Source organism: Mesoplodon mirus (genome assembly GCF_964341445.2).
Source record: "Mesoplodon mirus genome assembly, chromosome: 8".
Lineage (NCBI taxonomy): Eukaryota > Metazoa > Chordata > Mammalia > Artiodactyla > Ziphiidae > Mesoplodon > Mesoplodon mirus.
This window is the reverse complement of record NC_138984.1, coordinates 35,813,319-35,832,189: the sequence shown is the minus strand read 5'-3', so window position 1 is coordinate 35,832,189 and position 18,871 is coordinate 35,813,319. Positions and strand designations below refer to the sequence as shown.

The window sequence follows — 18,871 nt, the reverse complement described above, 5'->3', positions numbered from 1 at the left end:
GTAACATATCTTATTTTGGTCTCTCGGGTTCACCTTCTATTTCAAGGGTGTGAGCTTCTCATTTGTTTCTCATTCTAGAACAATAAGAGAAAAAGAAGCAAGTCCAAGCAGCATCAAGGCAACAAAGATGCTAAAGACAAGGCAGAGAGGCCCGAAGCAGGGCCTGTGCAGCCACCTCCGCCAGAGATACAAAATGGCCACGTCAACGGCTGTGAGAAGGACAGCTCATCCACTGATTCTGCCAGTGAAAAACCAGCCCTTGCCCCCCGTGAGAAAAAGATCTCAATACTCGAGGAACCTTCCAAGGCACTCCGTGGGGTCACAGGTCAGTTATTCTTAAGTAAAGTTGCTTAGAAAGACATAGAAGAAAAGGATGCCAAGGGACCCACTGGGGCAGTCATTGCTACTGTTGATGTTGTTGGAAGGGAAAGATTGTTCTTTTATGGTGTCCACAGATTCAAGCGGTCTTCTCGCAGGATGGTGGAGGCGGGGAGGAAGGTGACAAGGCTAAAGAAGAAGTGTGCAATCTAGCCCTGCACTAAGTCAGAGGGTTTTTTAATCTAAAAAATATAGTTCTAGTCTGTATTGGGATCATCAGGAAAAAGGAAATTCCAGTTTAAAGAAATTTTCTTTGTAGACACTTTTGCTGGGATAAGGGAGGGATAATTGGTGACCAAAGGAAATGTTATTAAAGGGTAGGCCAAGTTATTTTAACTCCCGGTATTTTGTATTATGTGGTAGAATATATATCCCAGGGTGTTAGAATCTGGAATGTTAATTACTTGTGCTATAGCTATACATTCATTACTCGACAAAAGGCTACTTAATCAACTGTATGACCTTGGGGGCATCATTTCATCTCTAGTGTCCCATTTCTTTTCTGCCAAATAAGGCAGCTGTACAGGAATCTACTAGATCAGTGGTCTTCAATACTGTCTGACCCAATGCTCCATTTTTATATCAAATACTCAAATAAAATTCATAGGTAATATAATCTACCTAGAAACAAAATGTCAATAATGTAAAAACATAAGAAATTCAAGAACAACTAAAATAGAAGGCCTAGTAAAATAGCCAGCTGTTGACACCCAATTATAATGACTCACTTTGCACTTAAAAGAAGGGAGACAGCAGTCAACTGGATAACGTGAACACTGTTTCTTTAGATGCGATGTGTGAAGGAAGGACTGAATAAGTATATTTTTATGTAGACATGGGGTCACTGTGAATGCAGCTGCTACAAATACAGACTGACAAGTGCTGATTGTCAACTCAAATAATGTGACTGCCCATGGGATTGGCCATGGGATTTTCCAAATGGTGAAAAACTCTTGGTAAAGTTCTGAACACCAGAGTACAATTTTCTCTTAATTTCCACAGTAGTTGAACCCTAGAAATCCAAGTAAACCTTGGAAATCCATAGGAAAACTGTACAAAAAATACTTGGGTTTACATGTCATGTGTCTAGGAGGATGTGAGAAAGTTCAGGTCACGGGGTAGTTCTTCGCTGTGTGGGATTCCTGTGATTGTGAGTCATTTAGCATCCTGCCCCCAACACCCCCCCCTCCCATATACAATCATTTAGATAAATTTTAAAAGGGCCCTGTTTTTCAAAATGCCTCCTAAGGTAAACCAAGGATGAATAAGACAGGGGCCCTACTTGAGAAGAGTTTAGTCTAGCAGAAAAGACAAGTGCAAACAGAAAATCACATGCTAACCAGTATTGAATCAGGGATACCATGAGGAAGCATTACATAACTGACACCATATGACACACTAGGAAGTTTTTTAATGCTCACAAAGCTCTAATTTTCTTCCATAAACACATTACCTAACAACACTATTAATAGTGCTATAATTCAGATAATCCTTACTACACAATGATTTCTTAAAAACAAACAACGAGGGCTTCCCTGGTGGCGCAGTGGTTGAGAGTCCGCCTGCCGATGCAGGGGACACGGGTTCGTGCCCCGGTCGGGGAGGATCCCACATGCCATGGAGCGGCTGGGCCCGTGAGCCATGGCCGCTGAGCCTGCGCGTCCGGAGCCTGTGCTCCGAAGCGGGAGAGGCCACAGAGATGAGAGGCCCGCGTACCACGAAAAAAAAAAAAAACAACAACAACAACGAAAATAACCTACTTCTATTTAGAATCTGGATTTTCCAGTAATTTTTTTTTTTTTTTTTGCGGTACACGGGCCTGTCACTGTTGTGGCCTCTCCCATTGCGGAGCACAGGCTCCGGACGCGCAGGCTCAGCTGCCATGGCTCACGGGACCAGCCGCTCCGCGGCATGTGGGATCTTCCCGGACCGGGGCACAAACCCGTGTCCCCTGCCTCGGCAGGTGGACTCTCAACCACTGCGCCACTAGGGAGGCCCCTCCAGTAATCTTTTAATTCAGCTTTTCCTCTGCCTACAATTTTGAGAATGTTTTGATTTATAGTCAGGGCAGGAGAAAGAAATTAAATAATCGAGTGGCACATTCCCAACTTTGCTTGTGATTTGCCTTCACACCAATTATTTCAAAAGCTAATTACTCAAGTTGCTGTTGTGATATCAATCATACACTAAAAGCCCAGCACATAGAGTTGTTCATTTACTTATAATTTATACCTTCTTCCTAAAGCAATTTCAGTAACTCTACCAAGTATATGACATTAGAGCAAATGCAGTATTGAATCGCTTCACTTCACAGTGGATAGCTGCCTTGAAAGTACCCATCAGATGAGTTCTCTGTACCAGGGGGCTTTTGTGAACCCTATCATGAAACTTTTGGTGAAGAATACTTTATTGCACAAAGAGCCATCCCAATATCCCTTCGGTTTTATAAGCTTAGCATGAAGGCATTGAGGTATGTCAGTATTATTTGTTAATAATTAATAATACAAATCTATCACTCATGTAAATTTTTCTGTTAAAGAATAAAATGATGATAATGGAAGGTTATTAGATGTTTTTGCAAAAGGAAGGGAATCCTCCTGGTTGACCATTCATCAGCAGCTCACTTATTGTGATCATAAATTTTAAAATGAGTTTATAACTAGTTAAGTTTTCCTTCCCAAAGATAATGAAGGTTCATCAGGAAGTTGATGCCAAAGCTGTCAAATGACTCTGAAATGCTTATTCAGGCTATCAGAAATCCTGAGACCTCTGCTAGATATTTCACAGATGAGTGCTGGGTCTTGGGCATTCTGCACCCCATTTTGAGTAGACCTTTGGAACTGAAAAGGATGGGAACGATTCCTTACTCCCCTCACTTTATAGCTGAGGAAACCAAGGCCCTTGGGTCGAGAAACTGAGAAGACCCACACCCGGGGGTAACTCTCTTTGGTTAGCAAAAGCCTGACTCAAGTCAATGCAATTGTATCCACATGTTAGAGAGTTATTGCTAAAACCACAGGCTCCCTTACTCCTAAAAGATGTATAATTGAAAACTTAGGAAAAAGTAATCATAACAAAGCTAGATAATGGTATTCTGTACTTGAATGAGTTTGAAGTACGAGCCTAAAAGGCATCTCCAGTCCGCTAGTGGTGGAGCATTTACCAAGCTTTCCAATAATGAAACTGCCTCAGGAAAGCCTGTTCTGAATGCCCAGCTGGGCAGCAGGCTGTGAACATGTGGAATGCATGTTTTATCTTTTTTTAACACCTTGACATTCAAGATCTCTCTTTTTAAAAGTTTTAAAAGGATCATTTTCTGGTAGGAGAAAAGTTAGCTTTAAGATATATGCAGGTGGTTCCAGGGTGTTAGTGTGACTTCCCACATGAAAAATAACCACCCAAAGCATCATCATTTCAGGCTGTAAATATAGTACTGTCGAGTGGGACAACACTGCATGTCAGCATATAGCTTTGAAGTTGGGGAGTTTGATTTAAACTTAGTACAAAATTACTTTTTTAAGCCTTGGAGTAGTTTTTTCTGTATTTCAGAATTTTTAATAACAGCTCAAATTAGATCTTTTACATAATCCAATCAAGATCATCTGTGTCCAAGTACAAACTCAGACAAGGAGTAGATCAAGATTTAGTTTCACCAAATGTAATGCCAAGGATCATTTTTATTTCTAAGGCTCCATCTAAATGACTAAAGCACATTATACCCTTAGGGTGCAATTATCTTAAATGTTGCTCCTGCTCTATTTTTCTTAAGGCTCAGATTGCTGAAATGTATAGGTGCTTATCACCGTTCGGGCCAGAATAGGAATTCAGATTCCTGTGTTGTCTTTCTCCCTCTGGACACAATTCCCATCCAGTAGGAAAGGAGCAGGATTATGCGCCACCAACTGGCTCCATTGAGATAAACTTGGGGGCGGGGCTTTCCTTGTCTTCAGCTTCTCTTCCCAGCAGGCTTCCTTTATACCCTCTCATCTTGTCAAGGATCCTGGGAAGCCAGCTCTTCTGTTACCTGTTACTTGTCTCAAACAGAAGGCCCCATGCAGTGTTCACTGACCTCCACAAACCAGACTTCGCAGTCTGCCCTGTATTGGAGGACAGTAGCAGCTCCATCGTTTTACCTTTGCAGTGCAGATTCTGTGTTTGGCATGCCTCTGGCACAGAACTGCTTTCTCATTCTCTAGGTGAACTGAACCAAATGTGAGAGAAAGGGTCCTGTTATTTTAGAATGTTGGCTCCTTGTCCTTCATTTGTGCTTCTTATTAAAACGCAACAACAACAACAGACTGTTTTACAATATTTTTATGGTGTGAGGTTCCCTGTAGGATTTCCAAGCAGATTTTTTAATGCTGTTGTTGGCCCTAGCTACAAGATTATCCCCCCTGCTTTTCTAAACCCTATATTGGACCACATGATTAGAAAAGATCAACAAGAAGAAAGCAGCTTGCCGAGAACTTTAATAGAAAAGCCAAACGTGTATATTCCAGGATTTCAGCCGTACCAGCTCTCAGATTGAAGCAGCATAATATCATAGCTAAGAACCAGGGCTTTAGCATTAAAAATGTTTGGACTCAAATACTGGCCTTGTCACTTACTAGGTGTGTGACCCTGGACAAGCTAACCGCTCTGTGTTTTTATCTTTTTTTTTTTTTTTTTTTTTTACAAATTCCTTTTCTTTCTTTCTTTAAAACAGAGTACTGGCTGACTAAAATTGTGTTTTTTAATTAGATTTAATGCTTTTTTCTTTTTTCTTTTTTTTTTTTTAAGTTGGAAAATGTTTTCTATTAATTTTATTTTTTTATTTTTTTTTTGCTTTATACCAAATTTAATCAGTTATACATATACATATGTTCCCATATCCCCTCCCTTTTGCGTCTCCCTCCCACCCTCCCTATCCCACCCCTCCAGGCAGTCACAAAGCACCGAGCTGATCTCCCTGTGCTATGCGGCTGCTTCCCACTAGCTATCTACCTTACGTTTGGTAGTGTATATATGTCCATGCCGCTCTTTCACTTTGTCACAGCTTACCCTTCCCTCTCCCCATATCCTCAAGTCCATTCTCTAGTAGGTCTGTGTCTTTATTCCTGTCTTACCCCTATGTTCTTCATGACATTTTTTTTTCTTAAATTCCATATATATGTGTCAGCATACAGTATTTGTCTTTCTCTTTCTGACTTACTTCACTCTGTATGACAGGCTCTTGGTCCATCCACCTCATTACAAATAGCTCAATTTCGTTTCTTTTTATGGCTGAGTAATATTCCATTGTATATATGTGCCACATCTTCTTTATCCATTCATCTGATGATAGACACATCCAGCTCCGGGCTATTGTGAATAGAGCTGCAATGAACATTTTGGTACATGTCTCTTTTTGAATTATGGTTTTCTCAGGGTATATGCCTAGTAGTGGGATTGCTGGGTCATATGGTAGTTCTATTTGTAGTTTTTTAAGGAACCTCCATACCGTTCTCCATAGTGACTGTACCAATTCACATTCCCACCAGCAGTGCAAGAGTGTTCCCTTTTTTCCACACCCTCTCCAGCATTTATTGTTTCTAGATTTTTTGATGGTGGCCATTCTGACTGGTGTGAGATGATATCTCATTGTAGTTTTGATTTGCATTTCTCCAATGAGTAAAGATGTTGAGCATCCTTTCATGTGTTTGTTGGCAGTCTGTATATCTTCTGTGGAGAAATGTCTATTTAGGTCATCTGCCCATTTTTGGATTGGGTTGTTTGTTTTTTTGTTATCGAGCTGCATGAGCTGCTTATAAATTTTGGAGATTAATCCTTTGTCAGTTGTTTCATTTGCAAATATTTTCTCCCATTCTGAGGGTTGTCTTTTGGTCTTGTTTATGGTTTCCTTCGCTGTGCAAAAGCTGTTAAGTTTCATTAGGTCCCATGTGTTTACTTTTGTCTTTATTTCCATTTCTCTAGGAGGTGGGTCAAAAAGGATCTTGCTGTGATTTATGTCATAGAGTGTTCTGCCTATGTTTTCCTCTAAGAGTTTGATAGTGTCTGGCCTTACATTTAGGTCTTTAATCCATTTTGAGCTTATTTTTGTGTATGGTGTTAGGGAGTGATCTAATCTCATACTTTTACATGTCCCTATCCAGTTTTCCCAGCACCACTTATTGAAGAGACTGTCCTTTCTCCACTGTACATTCCTGCCTCCTTTATCAAAGATAAGGTGACCATATGTCCGTGGGTTTATCTCTGGGCTTTCTATCCTGTTCCATTGATCTATCTTTCTGTTTTTGTGCCAGTACCACACTGTCTTGATTACTGTAGCTTTGTAGTTTAGTCTGAAGTCAGGGAGCCTGATTCCTCCAGCTCCATTTTTCGTTCTCAAGATTGCTTTGGCTATTCGGGGTCTTTTGTGTTTCCATACGATTGTGAAATTTTTTGTTCTAGTTCTGTGAAAAATGCCAGTGGTGGTTTGATAGGGATTGCATTGAATCTGTAGATTGCTTTGGGTAGTAGAGTCATTTTCACAATGTTGATTCTTCCAATCCAAGAACATGGTACATCTCTCCATCTATTTGTATCATCTTTAATTTCCTTCATCAGTGTCTTATAATTTTCTGCATACAGGTCTTTTGTCTCCTTAGGTAGGTTTATTCCTAGATATTTTATTCTTTTTGTTGCAATGGTAAATGGGAGTGTTTCCTTGATTTCACTTTCAGATTTTTCATCATTAATATATAGGAATGCCAGAGATTTCTGTGCATTAATTTTGTATCCTGCAACTTTACCAAATTCATTGATTAGCTCTAGTAGTTTTCTGGTAGCATCTTTAGGATTCTCTATGTATAGTATCATGTCATCTGCAAACAGTGACAGCTTTACTTCTTCTTTTCCGATTTGGATTCCTTTTATTTCCTTTTCTTCTCTGATTGCTGTGGCTAAAACTTCCAAAACTATGTTGAATGAGAGTGGTGAGAGTGGGCAACCTTGTCTTGTTCCTGATCTTAGTGGAAATGGTTTCAGTTTTTCACCATTGAGGACGATGCTGGCTGTGGGTTTGTCATATATGGCCTTTATTATGTTGAGGAAAGTTCCCTCTATGCCTACTTTCTGCATGGTTTTTATCATAAATGCGTGTTGAATTTTGTCGAAAGCTTTCTCTGCATCTATTGAGATGATCATAGGGTTTTTCTCCTTCAATCTGTTAATATGGTGTATCACGTTGATTGATTTGCATATATTGAAGAATCCTTGCATTCCTGGAATTAACCCCACTTGATCATGGTGTATGATCCTTTTAATGTGCTGTTGGATTCTGTTTGCTAGTATTTTGTTGAGGATTTTTGCATCTATGTTCATCAGTGATATTGGCCTGTAGTTTTCTTTCTTTGTGACATCCTTGCCTGGTTTTGGTATCAAGGTGATGGTGGCCTCGTAGAATGAGTTTGGGAGTGTTCCTCCCTCTGCTATATTTTGGAAGAGTTTGAGAAGGATGGGTGTTAGCTCTTCTCTAAATGCTTGATAGAATTCGCCTGTGAAGCCATCTGGTCCTGGGCTTTTGTTTGTTGGAAGATTTTTTATCACAGTTTCAATTTCAGTGCTTGTGATTGGTCTGTTCATATTTTCTATTTCTTCCTAATTCAGTCTTGGCAGGTTGTGCATTTCTAAGAATTTGTCCATTTCTTCCAGGTTGTCCATTTTATTGGCATAGAGTTGCTTGTAGTAATCTCTCATGATCTTTTGTATTTCTGCAGTGTCAGTTGTTACTTCTCCTTTTTCATTTCTAATTCTGTTGATTTGAGTCTTCTCCCTTTTTTTCTTGATGAGTCTGGCTAATGGGTTATCAATTTTGTTTATCTTCTCAAAGAACCAGCTTTTAGTTTTATTGATCTTTGCTATCGTTTCCTTCATTTCTTTTTCATTTATTTCTGATCTGATTTTTATGATTTCTTTCCTTCTGCTAACTTTGGGATGTTTTTGTTCTTCTTTCTCTAATTGCTTTAGGTGCAAGGTTAGGTTGTTTATTCGAGATGTTTCCTGTTTCTTAAGGTGGGATTGTATTGCTATAAACTTCCCTCTTAGAACTGCTTTTGCTGCATCCCATAGGTTTTGGGTCATCGTGTCTCCATTGTCATTTGTTTCTAGGTATTTTTTAATTTCCTCTTTGATATCTTCAGTGATCACTTCGTTATTAAGTAGTGTATTGTTTAGCCTCCATGTGTTTGTATTTTTTACAGCTCTTTTCCTGTAATTGATATCTAGTCTCATAGCATTGTGGTCGGAAAAGATACTTGATACAATTTCAATTTTTTAAAATTTACCAAGGCTTGATTTGTGACCCAAGATATGATCTATCCTGGAGAATGTTCCATGAGCACTTGAGAAAAATGTGTATTCTGTTGTTTTTGGATGGAATGTCCTATAAATATCAATTAAGTCCATCTTGTTTAATGTATCATTTAAAGCTTGTGTTTCCTTATTTATTTTCATTTTGGATGATCTGTCCATTGGTGAAAGTGGGATGTTAAAGTCCCCTACTATGAGTGTGTTACTGTCGATTTCTCCTTTTATGGCTGGTAGTATTTGCCTTACGTATTGAGGTGCTCCTATGTTGGGTGCATAAATATTTACAATTGTTATATCTTCTTCTTGAATCGATCCCTTGATCATTATGTAGTGTCCTTCTTTGTCTCTTCTAGTAGTCTTTATTTTAAAGTCTATTTTGTCTGATATGAGAATTGCTACTCCAGCTTTCTTTTGGTTTCCATTTGCATGGAATATCTTTTTCCATCCCCTTACTTTCAGTGTGTATGTGTCTCTAGGTCTGAAGTGGGTCTCTTGTAGACAGAATATATATGGGTCTTGTTTTTGTATCCATTCAGCCAATCTGTGTCTTTTGGTGGGAGCATTTAGTCCATTTACATTTAAGGTAATTATCGATATGTATGTTCCTATTCCCATTTTCTTAATTGTTTTGGGTTCGTTATTGTAGGTCTTTTCCTTCTGTTGTGTTTCTTGCCTAGAGAAGTTCCTTTAGCATTTGTTGTAAAGCTGGTTTGGTGGTGCTGAACTCTCTCAGCTTTTGCTTGTCTGTAAACGTTTTAATTTCTCCATCAAATCTGAATGAGATCCTTGCTGGGTAGAGTAATCTTGATTGCAGGTTTTTCTCCTTCATCACTTTAATTGTGTCCTGCCACTCCCTTCTGGCTTGTAGAGTTTCTGCTGAGAGATCAGCTGTTATCTTGATGGGGATTCCCTTGTGTGTTATTTGTTGTTTTTGCCTTGCTGCTTTTCATATGATTTCTTTGTGTTTGATTTTTGACAGTTTGATTAATATGTGTCTTGGCGTATTTCTCCTTGGATTTATTCTGTATGGGACTCTCTGTGCCTCCTGGACTTGATTAACTATTTCCTTTCCCATATTAGGGAAGTTTTCAACTATAATCTCTTCAAATATTTTCTCAGTCCCTTTCTTTTTCTCTTCTTCTTCTGGAACCCCTATAATTCGAATGTTGGTGTGTTTAATGTTGTCCCAGAGGTCTCTGAGACTGTCCTCTGTTCTTTTCATTCTTTTTTCTTTATTTTGCTCTGCAGCAGTTATTTCCACTATTTTATCTTCCACCTCACTTATTCGTTCTTCTGCCTCAGTTATTCTGCTATTGATCCCATCTAGAGTATTTTTTATTTCATTTATTGTGTTTTTAATCGATGCTTGATTCATCTTTAGTTCTTCTAGGTCCTTGTTAACTGTTTCTTGCATTTTGTCTATTCTATTTCCAAGATTTTGGATCTTGGAAATAGAATCTTGGATCATCTTTACCATCATTATTCTGAATTCTTTTTCAGGTAGACTGCCTATTACCTCTTCATTTGTTAGGTCTGGTGGGTTTTTATCTTGCTCCTTCTCCTGCTGTGTGTTTTTCTGTCTTCTCATTTTGCTTATGTTAACTGTGTTTGGGGTCTCCTTTTTGCAGGCTGCAGGCTCATAGTTCCCGTTGTTTTTGGTGTCTGTCCCCAGTGGCTAAGGTTGGTTTAGTGGGTTGTGTAGGCTTCCTGGTGGAGAGGACTAGTGCCTGTGTTCTGGTGGATGAGGCTGGATCTTGTCTTTCTGGTGGGCAGGTCCACGTCTGGTGGTGTGTTTTGGGGTGTCTGCGGACTTTTTATGATTTTAGGCCACCTCTCTGCTAATGGGTGGCGTTGTGTTCCTGTCTTGCTAGTTGTTTGGCATAGGGTGTCCAGCACTGTAGCTTGCTGGTCGTTGAGTGAAGCTGGGTGCTGGTGTTGAGATGGAGATCTCTGGAAGATTTTCGCCGTTTGATATTATGTGGAGCTGGGAGGTCTCTTGTGGACCAGTGTCCTGAAGTTGGCTCTCCCACCTCAGAGGCACAGCACTGACTCCTGGCTCCTCAATTTGGGATGATTTGTTGTCTATTCGTGTATTCCACAGATGCAGGGTACATCAAGTTGATTGTGGAGCTTTAATCCGCTGCTTCTGAGGCTGCTGGGAGGTTTCCCTTTCTCTTCTTTGTTCTCACAGCTCCTGGGTCTCAGCTTTGGATTGGGCCCCGCCTCTGCGTGTAGGTCACCGGAGGGCGTCTGTTCTTCGCTCAGACAGGACAGGGTTAAAGGAGCAGCCTCTTCGGGGACTCTGGCTCACTCAGGCCGGGCGGGAGGGAGGGGCATGGAGTGCAGGGCGAGCCTGCAGCGGCAGAGGCCAGCGTGACGTTGCACCAGCCCGAGGCGTGCCGTGCGTTCTCCCAGTGAAGCCGCCCCTGGATCCCGGGACCCCGGCAGTGGCGGGCTGCACAGGCTCCCGGAAGGACGGTGTGGACAGTGACCTGCGCTTGCACACAGGCTTCTTGGCGGCGGCAGCAGCAGCAGCCCCAGCGTCCCACGCCCATCACTGGGCTCCGCGCTTTCAGCCGCGACTTGCGCCCGTCTGTGGAGCTCCTTTAAGCAGCGCTCTTAATCCCCTCTCCTCGCGCACCAGGAAACCAAGAGGGAAGAAAAAGTCTCTTGCCTCTTCGGCAGCTCCAGAGTTTTCCCCTGTGTTTTTATCTTCACTTGCAAAATATCCTACTTTACAAGATTGTGGTGAGCAGTAAATGAGATACATAAAGTGATCAGCACAGCATCTGGCACAAAGTAAACCCTCAAATCATTTCTTATCTATCCAGGAAATGTTTTAAGCATCTAACATGTGCCAGGAATTCTTCTAGAGGAAGTAAACAAAATTAAAAAGTTTTTGCCCTCATGGAGAGATGCACAGTAAAGCAGAATACAGCTGAATGATTATAGATTATAGTAAATGTTGTGAAGCCAGCAAGTAGGAGAAAGACTGGGGCAGGAAGGGAAGTGTGGGTAGCAACTTCAGATAAGGCCATACGTGACATGAGTGAATGAAGAGGAGATATGGATGCTGAGACATTGAGGCTGAGGATGCCCCTGTTCACATTCTGTCACATCAAGCTATCTTGGTCTGAACAGCCAATGTTTTATTTAAACTTTAATTAAGGATTATTTTAGGTGAAGCCCTTGTGGAGTTATAACCTTTGGTTTTTAATTAAAAGTATAGTACTTTATTCGTATATATAGCTGACCTTAAGTACTGTCATGTGAACAGGCGTTTTGAAGCTTATATTTTAGAGCACATTTATCATTATTCTCACTCTGTTATTTTGGCATCAGATCCTTGGTGTTAACTCTTGTCTGTAGTTGTGTGTTGTTCAGTCTCAACATCTGCTTCCGGCAGCACTGTGTCTGAACTGTTCAGGTAGTATTAGGGGTGGCCTTACATTGTGTTTTCAATGGCTTAGGCCTCTGCTTCCTTTCTGTGTGTGTGATAAAGCAGAAAGAGATGGAGACAGACATAGGATGTATCGACATGAGGACACAGGATATTAAAACCCCTCGGGTGCTTCTCTGTTACCTGGGTACAGCAAAATCCAGAGCCCTCTCCCTTCTCTTTCTCATTTGAAAACTACTTTTGCTGCATCCTTAACAGCAAAACCACAAACCTACTCATCTCTGAATAGCTGATACCTTCATAACTTCCCACTCAAACCTTGTTACGGCAGTTTCAGTTAAAAATAGACTTAATTAAATGGAAGGCACTCCTTGCAAAGAATAAAAGGCCTTCCCTTTTTTTTTCTTAATTTTGAACAAAGATCTAAATGGTTCTATCAGAATGCTACGAGAATTAAGCCTGTTTTTCAGAGAAATAAGTCTGCAAAACAAATCAAGTTAATATGCCTACCTTGTGTCATTGACAGCTTATTAATCCATCGACTTTGTTATCTATTATCTTTTAATGTAAATAAACCTGTAAAAGTATGGATGACGTATGAGACCTTGTAAAGACAACGTAAATTAAACTAAAAGATTGGTTTCCAATTAGAAAGTTTCCAGCTTTTATGACCTCTGAGCTGATCAAGTCCTATAGAACATGAATGAAATAATAAAGTCTACCTGTATATGATAAAGAAGTTATGAAAAGGCAGAACTGACTGACATTATGTCTTCTGAATAAACCTGTTATTAGTTATTGGTTCCTCTGATTTTCTGTTAATTAGCCTGTCATGTAGAGATAGAAGAATGATGAAAAATGCAAATTAAGGTGTACAATAATTGTAATGTGAAAAGAGTTTTCCTGGGGCTTCATCACTGGACCGTTATTCTGTAACATCTTAAAAGAGTTGTCTTTACTCACGGTCTCCATTCCTTTACCTCTCTGTCACTTATCAACCTATTCCTATGGCTTACAGCCCCATTACTCCAAGGAAATTGCTCCCACCACGTTTACCTCTAAGTCTTCTCTTACTGGCTGTTAGTTGTTGAGGCTCACCAAGGCTGGGTTAGTGCCAAATCCTTTCTCATATAGAGCTCTGCTCTTTTTGTAGATCATTTCAGCCATACCCTAGCCTTAATTATGTGCCCTGGCTCACAAACTCATCATCCCAGTTGAGGCTACTCTCTGAACTCAGACTCTTACCTGACATTTTCACTTTGATAATTTCAAAGCACTTGAACAACATGCTCATAACAAACTCCTGATCTCCCTTCCCAGTCTTAGCTTTCTTTTATTGTTCCTGATCTTAGTGTACCGTCCATCCATTCTGCAAGCCAGAAATCCAGGCATCAGTCATGACATCTTCCTCATCACCAAGTTCTGTTGATTCTCCTTTTCAAATATTCCTGGAATCCATCCATTTCTCACTGTCTCTACCTCTACCTTCTGATCAAAACCATCCTTTCTTGCCTCTGCTGCTCTAAGGGTCCACTCTTTCATCTCCTGGCATTCAGTCTGTTCCCCTCTAAATCATTCTCTATCCTGTAATCTTTTCAGATAACACATATTTGAACTCTTAAGATAAAGACCAAAAGTCTTACCCTCGCCTGCAAGCCCAGCATATTCTGGCCCCTGTGTCTCGTTCCAGCCTCAATGCACAGCATGTTCATTCTTGCTCTCTGCGTCAGCCGTACTGGTGTCCTCTTACTCCCACGTACTGGCCATGTATAACAGTCAGGTTCAAGTCAGGAGACAGAAGCCACACCGGTTATTTGGATGGGAGGCATGTAATAGGAAGAACTGCTAACTAAAACTGTAGGAGGTGGCTAACTACTAAAAGGGGTAAGTAAGGACTCTCAGGGGCCTAGATGTGTCAAGAGAGCAGTCACTATTTCCAGGAAGACTGGACAATAAAGGAACTAGGACTGGGAGAGGCCCCCAGTCTAAAACTGAGACTGACCTCATCAAACAAGGTGTGTGGCTACCCAGAGGAACATGCATGCCACCTTGCAGTGGCAAGAAATCTTGACATAGGGCCTGGCCCAAGCTGTTCTGTAGAAGAAGCCCACCATTGCCATAGGGTGTAGATAGACTGGAACTGCTCAAAGCCACTATCAGGGCAGGGGAGCCAGGGAACATGGCATGAGAGTGCAGCTGGAGCTCCTCTGCATGGCTGCTGGCTCCTGTGGTGACTAATAATAATAATAAGGAAGGACCAGAACCTAGACGGGAAGTGTATTTCTGTCTTCATCGCCTTGCGGGACCCCTTTGTTGCCCTCTACTGACAAAGCTAACATTCTGCCAGTTGGCAAAACAGAATTGTTTACAGGGTCCAGCTCCAGTATCACAAAGTAGGGCAAAGAAGAGTGGATTTGGAGTTGAGAGACAATAACTTGATAACTGCCTCAAATACTGTCTCTGCCTGGAATGTACTTGCCTGCCCTCTTCATCTGATTAGTTTTTCATGTAATTTCAGGTGAGCTTAGTTGTTACTTCCATGGAGAATTCATTCTTGATATCCCTAAGTCAAATACTCCAATTGAGGATTTCATATACTGTGTACCTTTCTTTCATAACACTTAACACAGCTGTAATTCGACATTTTTTTGTGTGGTGGTTTGATTTATATGTCTTCCTATGAGACTGCAAGTTCTATAAAGATGAGAACCACAAATGTCTTTTACCACTGTTGTGTTTTTGGCGTCTAGAACAATAACTGGACATGATAGGAACTCAAACAAGCCATTTTCATGGTTGTATTTGAATTATTAATGATAAAATATGTGGATAAGTGTAGGTTAATTAAAAAGTTTAAGTTGCTGTGCTGCTTTTTAAAGATAATTATGGATTTTGTATTTCTGGTTTTAAAAGGCATTTATATTACTTGGAGAGATATGAAAAATGCAGTAAGGTTTAAGGGGAAAAATACCCTACCTCTCAGAAAAAAACACTGTTAAATTTCATTTCAGAATGATTTAAATGCAAATATATATATAGGGGTTGTTTTTACAAATATTATATAACAGGTGAACTTTTTTTTTTTTTTTTTTTTTTTGCGGTACGCGGGCCTCTCACTGCTGTGGCCTCTCCCGTTGCGGAGCACAGGCTCCGGACGCGCAGGCTCAGCGGCCATGGCTCATGGGCCCAGCCACTCTGTGGCATGTGGGATCTTCCCAGACCGGGGCACTAACCCGTGTCCCCTGCATCGGCAGGCAGACTCTCAACCACTGCACCACCAGGGAAGCCCTAGCGGGTGAACTTTTGTATTCCATTTTTTACTTAACATGACATTATAAACATTACCTTATCATTGTATGTTCTTTAAAAACATGACCTTAATGACTGCAATTTGCCATGTTTATTTTAATTATTCCCATAATGTTGTCCATGTGCATTGTTTCCATTTGTTTGCTATTATAAACAATGCTGTAGCAAACATTTCTTGTATATAAATCTTTATGAACAATTATGATTATTTCCTTGGCATATTTTCTTAGAAGTGGAATTATTGGGCTCAAAGAGTATGGATATTTTTTAAGTGCTTAATATATTGCTGTCCAGAAACATTGCACTAATCTCATTGTTTTTATTTGTAAAACTGATTAGTAGAAAGATGGAACATTTTTAAAATGTTTAATTTCCATTTACATTTCTTCTTTTGTGAGTACTTAAGAACACTAAGATCAATGATTAAAGAACTACCAATTACTTTATTATTGGTTATTATAAAACACTATTGAATTCACTTAAGTATTGATACTTTTAAGAGAATGGTAATGCTTTAAGTAACACAGATATTAGCAATTTTAGGCATTATTTTATAACAACAAAATTTTTTTTTTATCGGTTTTTTCTAGATAGAAATACTTTACAATACTAAGTTAATTGTCATGAAGTGATGTGATTTACTGAAATTACATTTGTGTAGGAGACTATGAAATCATCTTAACTCAATGGGTTAAAATAATTGTTTTAGAACTACTCTGTATTTAAGACATCCTTTAAATTTAGATGTGAATTCTGTGTATACTTCCTTCAGTCTACTTTTAAGTACATGAGGCTTTCACTAAAAAGTAAAAGCTAAAGAGAAAAAGGAGTTTTCAGAAACTTTCAAATCTGAACACATACATGGCTGTACATATATTATGAAAATCTTTGAATCTAAGTTCTTGTATTTCTCCCAAAAGGAAGATTTGTTTTCTCTGGTGCTGTTAACAAAAAATAACCACCACAGTTCATGTTTTGCTCTGTAAAATAAATCAAGTCAAGGACAAGTCCAATATGTAAGTTGATACTGAGATTTAGTAACTGGAAAATTGATAGTTCTCAGTATTGGCAAGAGTTAAGTGTGAGAACAATTGCATGCATTACAGCTGAATGTCAGTGGGTCCAAGTGACTGGAAAATAATTTGGCAAAGCATATCAAGAATTTTTTAAGAAAAAGAAAGGCATGAATTTATATCTTCTTCATCATAAACGCCACTGAATTATAGTAAAGGATTTTTAAATATAGAAATCCACAATAATGAAGAAAAGGGAGAAGAGGGCCTCAATTTCTAGAGGAAGGAAAGTAGGTGGAAGAGGATTGACTGATGAAGCAGAGTATGGGAAACTTCAGCATAGAATTCAGAGGGAGAGAGCTTTGGGAGGGAGGAGGCTGACTGCCTGTCAGAAAATGGGGAAACTCTGGATTTGGAGTCAGCAGATATGGGGGGCAAACTTAAGAAAAGAAATATAAAACAGGGTAATTAAATAAAGGTATTTTAAGGAACAGTCTACTATCCCCTTACCTACTTCCATTCCAGCTTGTTTTATAAGATGCCTAACATTTACCTTCAAGGCAAAAGGCAGGGTGGGGGGGAGCAGAGAGTGATATGCTGGTATTTTAATGACCTATTAGAACAAAATACAAAACTCTTTAGAGGAAAATAACAAAATCCAATGTTTCTCAATGTGTCATCCACAATATTCAGTATCCCGTTTAAAAAATTACTAGACATGGGAAGAAGAAAATGTGACCTATAGTGAAGGAAAACATTAGTCATTAGAAGCAGACCCATAGACAACCCAGATGTTGGAATCAGCAGATAAGGATTATAAATATGTTTTAAAATTTTACCAAAAAAGGTGAAGAGAGGAGAATTTTAGGAGAGATAAAAATAATAAAATGGAAATCCTAGAACTAAAAAGTACAATAACTGAATTTTTTTGAAAGTCATCAGATGCCTTTGGCAGCAGTTTGGACAAGAAAGGCTAAAGGATCAGTGAACTTGAAGACAGGTCAGAAGAAATCATCCAAACTGAAGAACAGGGACTTCCCTGGAGGTCCAGTGGTTAAGACTCCATGCGTCCACTGCATGGGGCATGGGTTCGATCCCTGGCCAGGGAACTAAGATTAATTAATTAATTAATTAAAAATAAAAATAAAAATAAACAAACTGAAGAACAGAGAAAAAGATTAAAAGAAAAAACAAAACATCAACAAAAAGCAGAGCCTCGGTGACTTAAGGGACAGTATCAAGCAGTCTCACAGATATGCAATAGGAATCTCAAAAGAAAAAAAGAAGAGAATGGAGGGAGGGTGCTTATGAAGAAACAATGGCCACAGTTTTTACAAACTCAGCATAAAACAACAACCCACATATCCAAAAAGCTCAGCAAAATCCAAGCTGAGTAAATGATAGAAAATCACATCAAAGCATATCCTAGTCAAACTGCTGAAAGTCAAAAGTGAAGACAAAAATCTTAAAAGCAGCCAGGGGAAAAAAAGACACATTGCAAACAGGAAACAACAAAAAGAATAAAGGTTGACTTCTCATCAGAAACAATATGGGCCAGAAAACTCTAGAATGAAATCTGTAATGTAATGGGAATAACTGCCAATATGGAATTGTATATCTAGTGAAAATATCCTTCAGAAAGGATGGTAAAGCTAAGATAATTTCAGATAAACAAAAGCTGAAAGAATTCATCACCAGCAGACTTGCACTACAAAACAAGCTGAAAGATATTCTTTAGGGTGAAAGTAAATGATACCAGATTGAAATTTGGATCTGCTGGAAGAAATGAAAAATACTGAAAATGGTAAATATATGGATAAAAAGAAAAGTTTTTTTTCTCTTATATTTTTTTAAAAAAACAACTGACTGTGTAAAGCAAAAACAATAACAATGTATTGTGAGGTTTACAACAAATGTAGAGGTAAAATATATGACTATAAATATACAATTGACAGGAGTGGGTAAGTGGAATTATACTATTGTATGGTTGTTACGTCATACATGAGGCAGTATAATATTGATTCAAAAGACACTGTAATAAATTAATGATACATACTGTAATCCCTGGAACAGTCTCTAAAGACAAAGAATGAAGAGGTATCACAAAAAAAGATAAGACTAACTATTACTTGAAAACAAATTCACCTAAAAGAAATAAGGAAACAGATCAAAGAAATAAAGAATAGACACAACTCAAAATGGTAAACATAACCCAATAATACCAAAAATTACATTAAATGGAGATGGACTAAAAACTCGAATTAAAAAGCAGAGATTGACAGCCTGGATAAAATAGCAAGACCTAACTATATGCTGATTACAAGAGATGCACTTTACATAGAAAGAGAGATGGGCCTAAAGTTAAAGGAGAAAGGAAAAGATATACTATCCAAAAGGTAAGCATAATAAAGTTGGTGAAGCTATATTAACACCAAAGAAGATT

At 39.2% G+C, this 18,871-nt stretch overlaps 1 protein-coding gene across 6 annotated transcripts in view; it reads left to right on the top strand.

The window, feature by feature from the left end:
* The window catches only part of SPATS2L (spermatogenesis associated serine rich 2 like), a 176,684-nt gene that overhangs the window by 114,515 nt on the left and 43,298 nt on the right, over positions 1-18,871 (top strand). For all 6 annotated transcript variants that reach the window (XM_082630130.1, XM_082630134.1, XM_082630131.1 and 3 more), the window contains one exon: positions 79-325. In XM_082630130.1, coding sequence (XP_082486256.1) covers positions 79-325 — 247 coding nt within the window. The remainder of the gene's footprint in view (positions 1-78; positions 326-18,871) is intronic.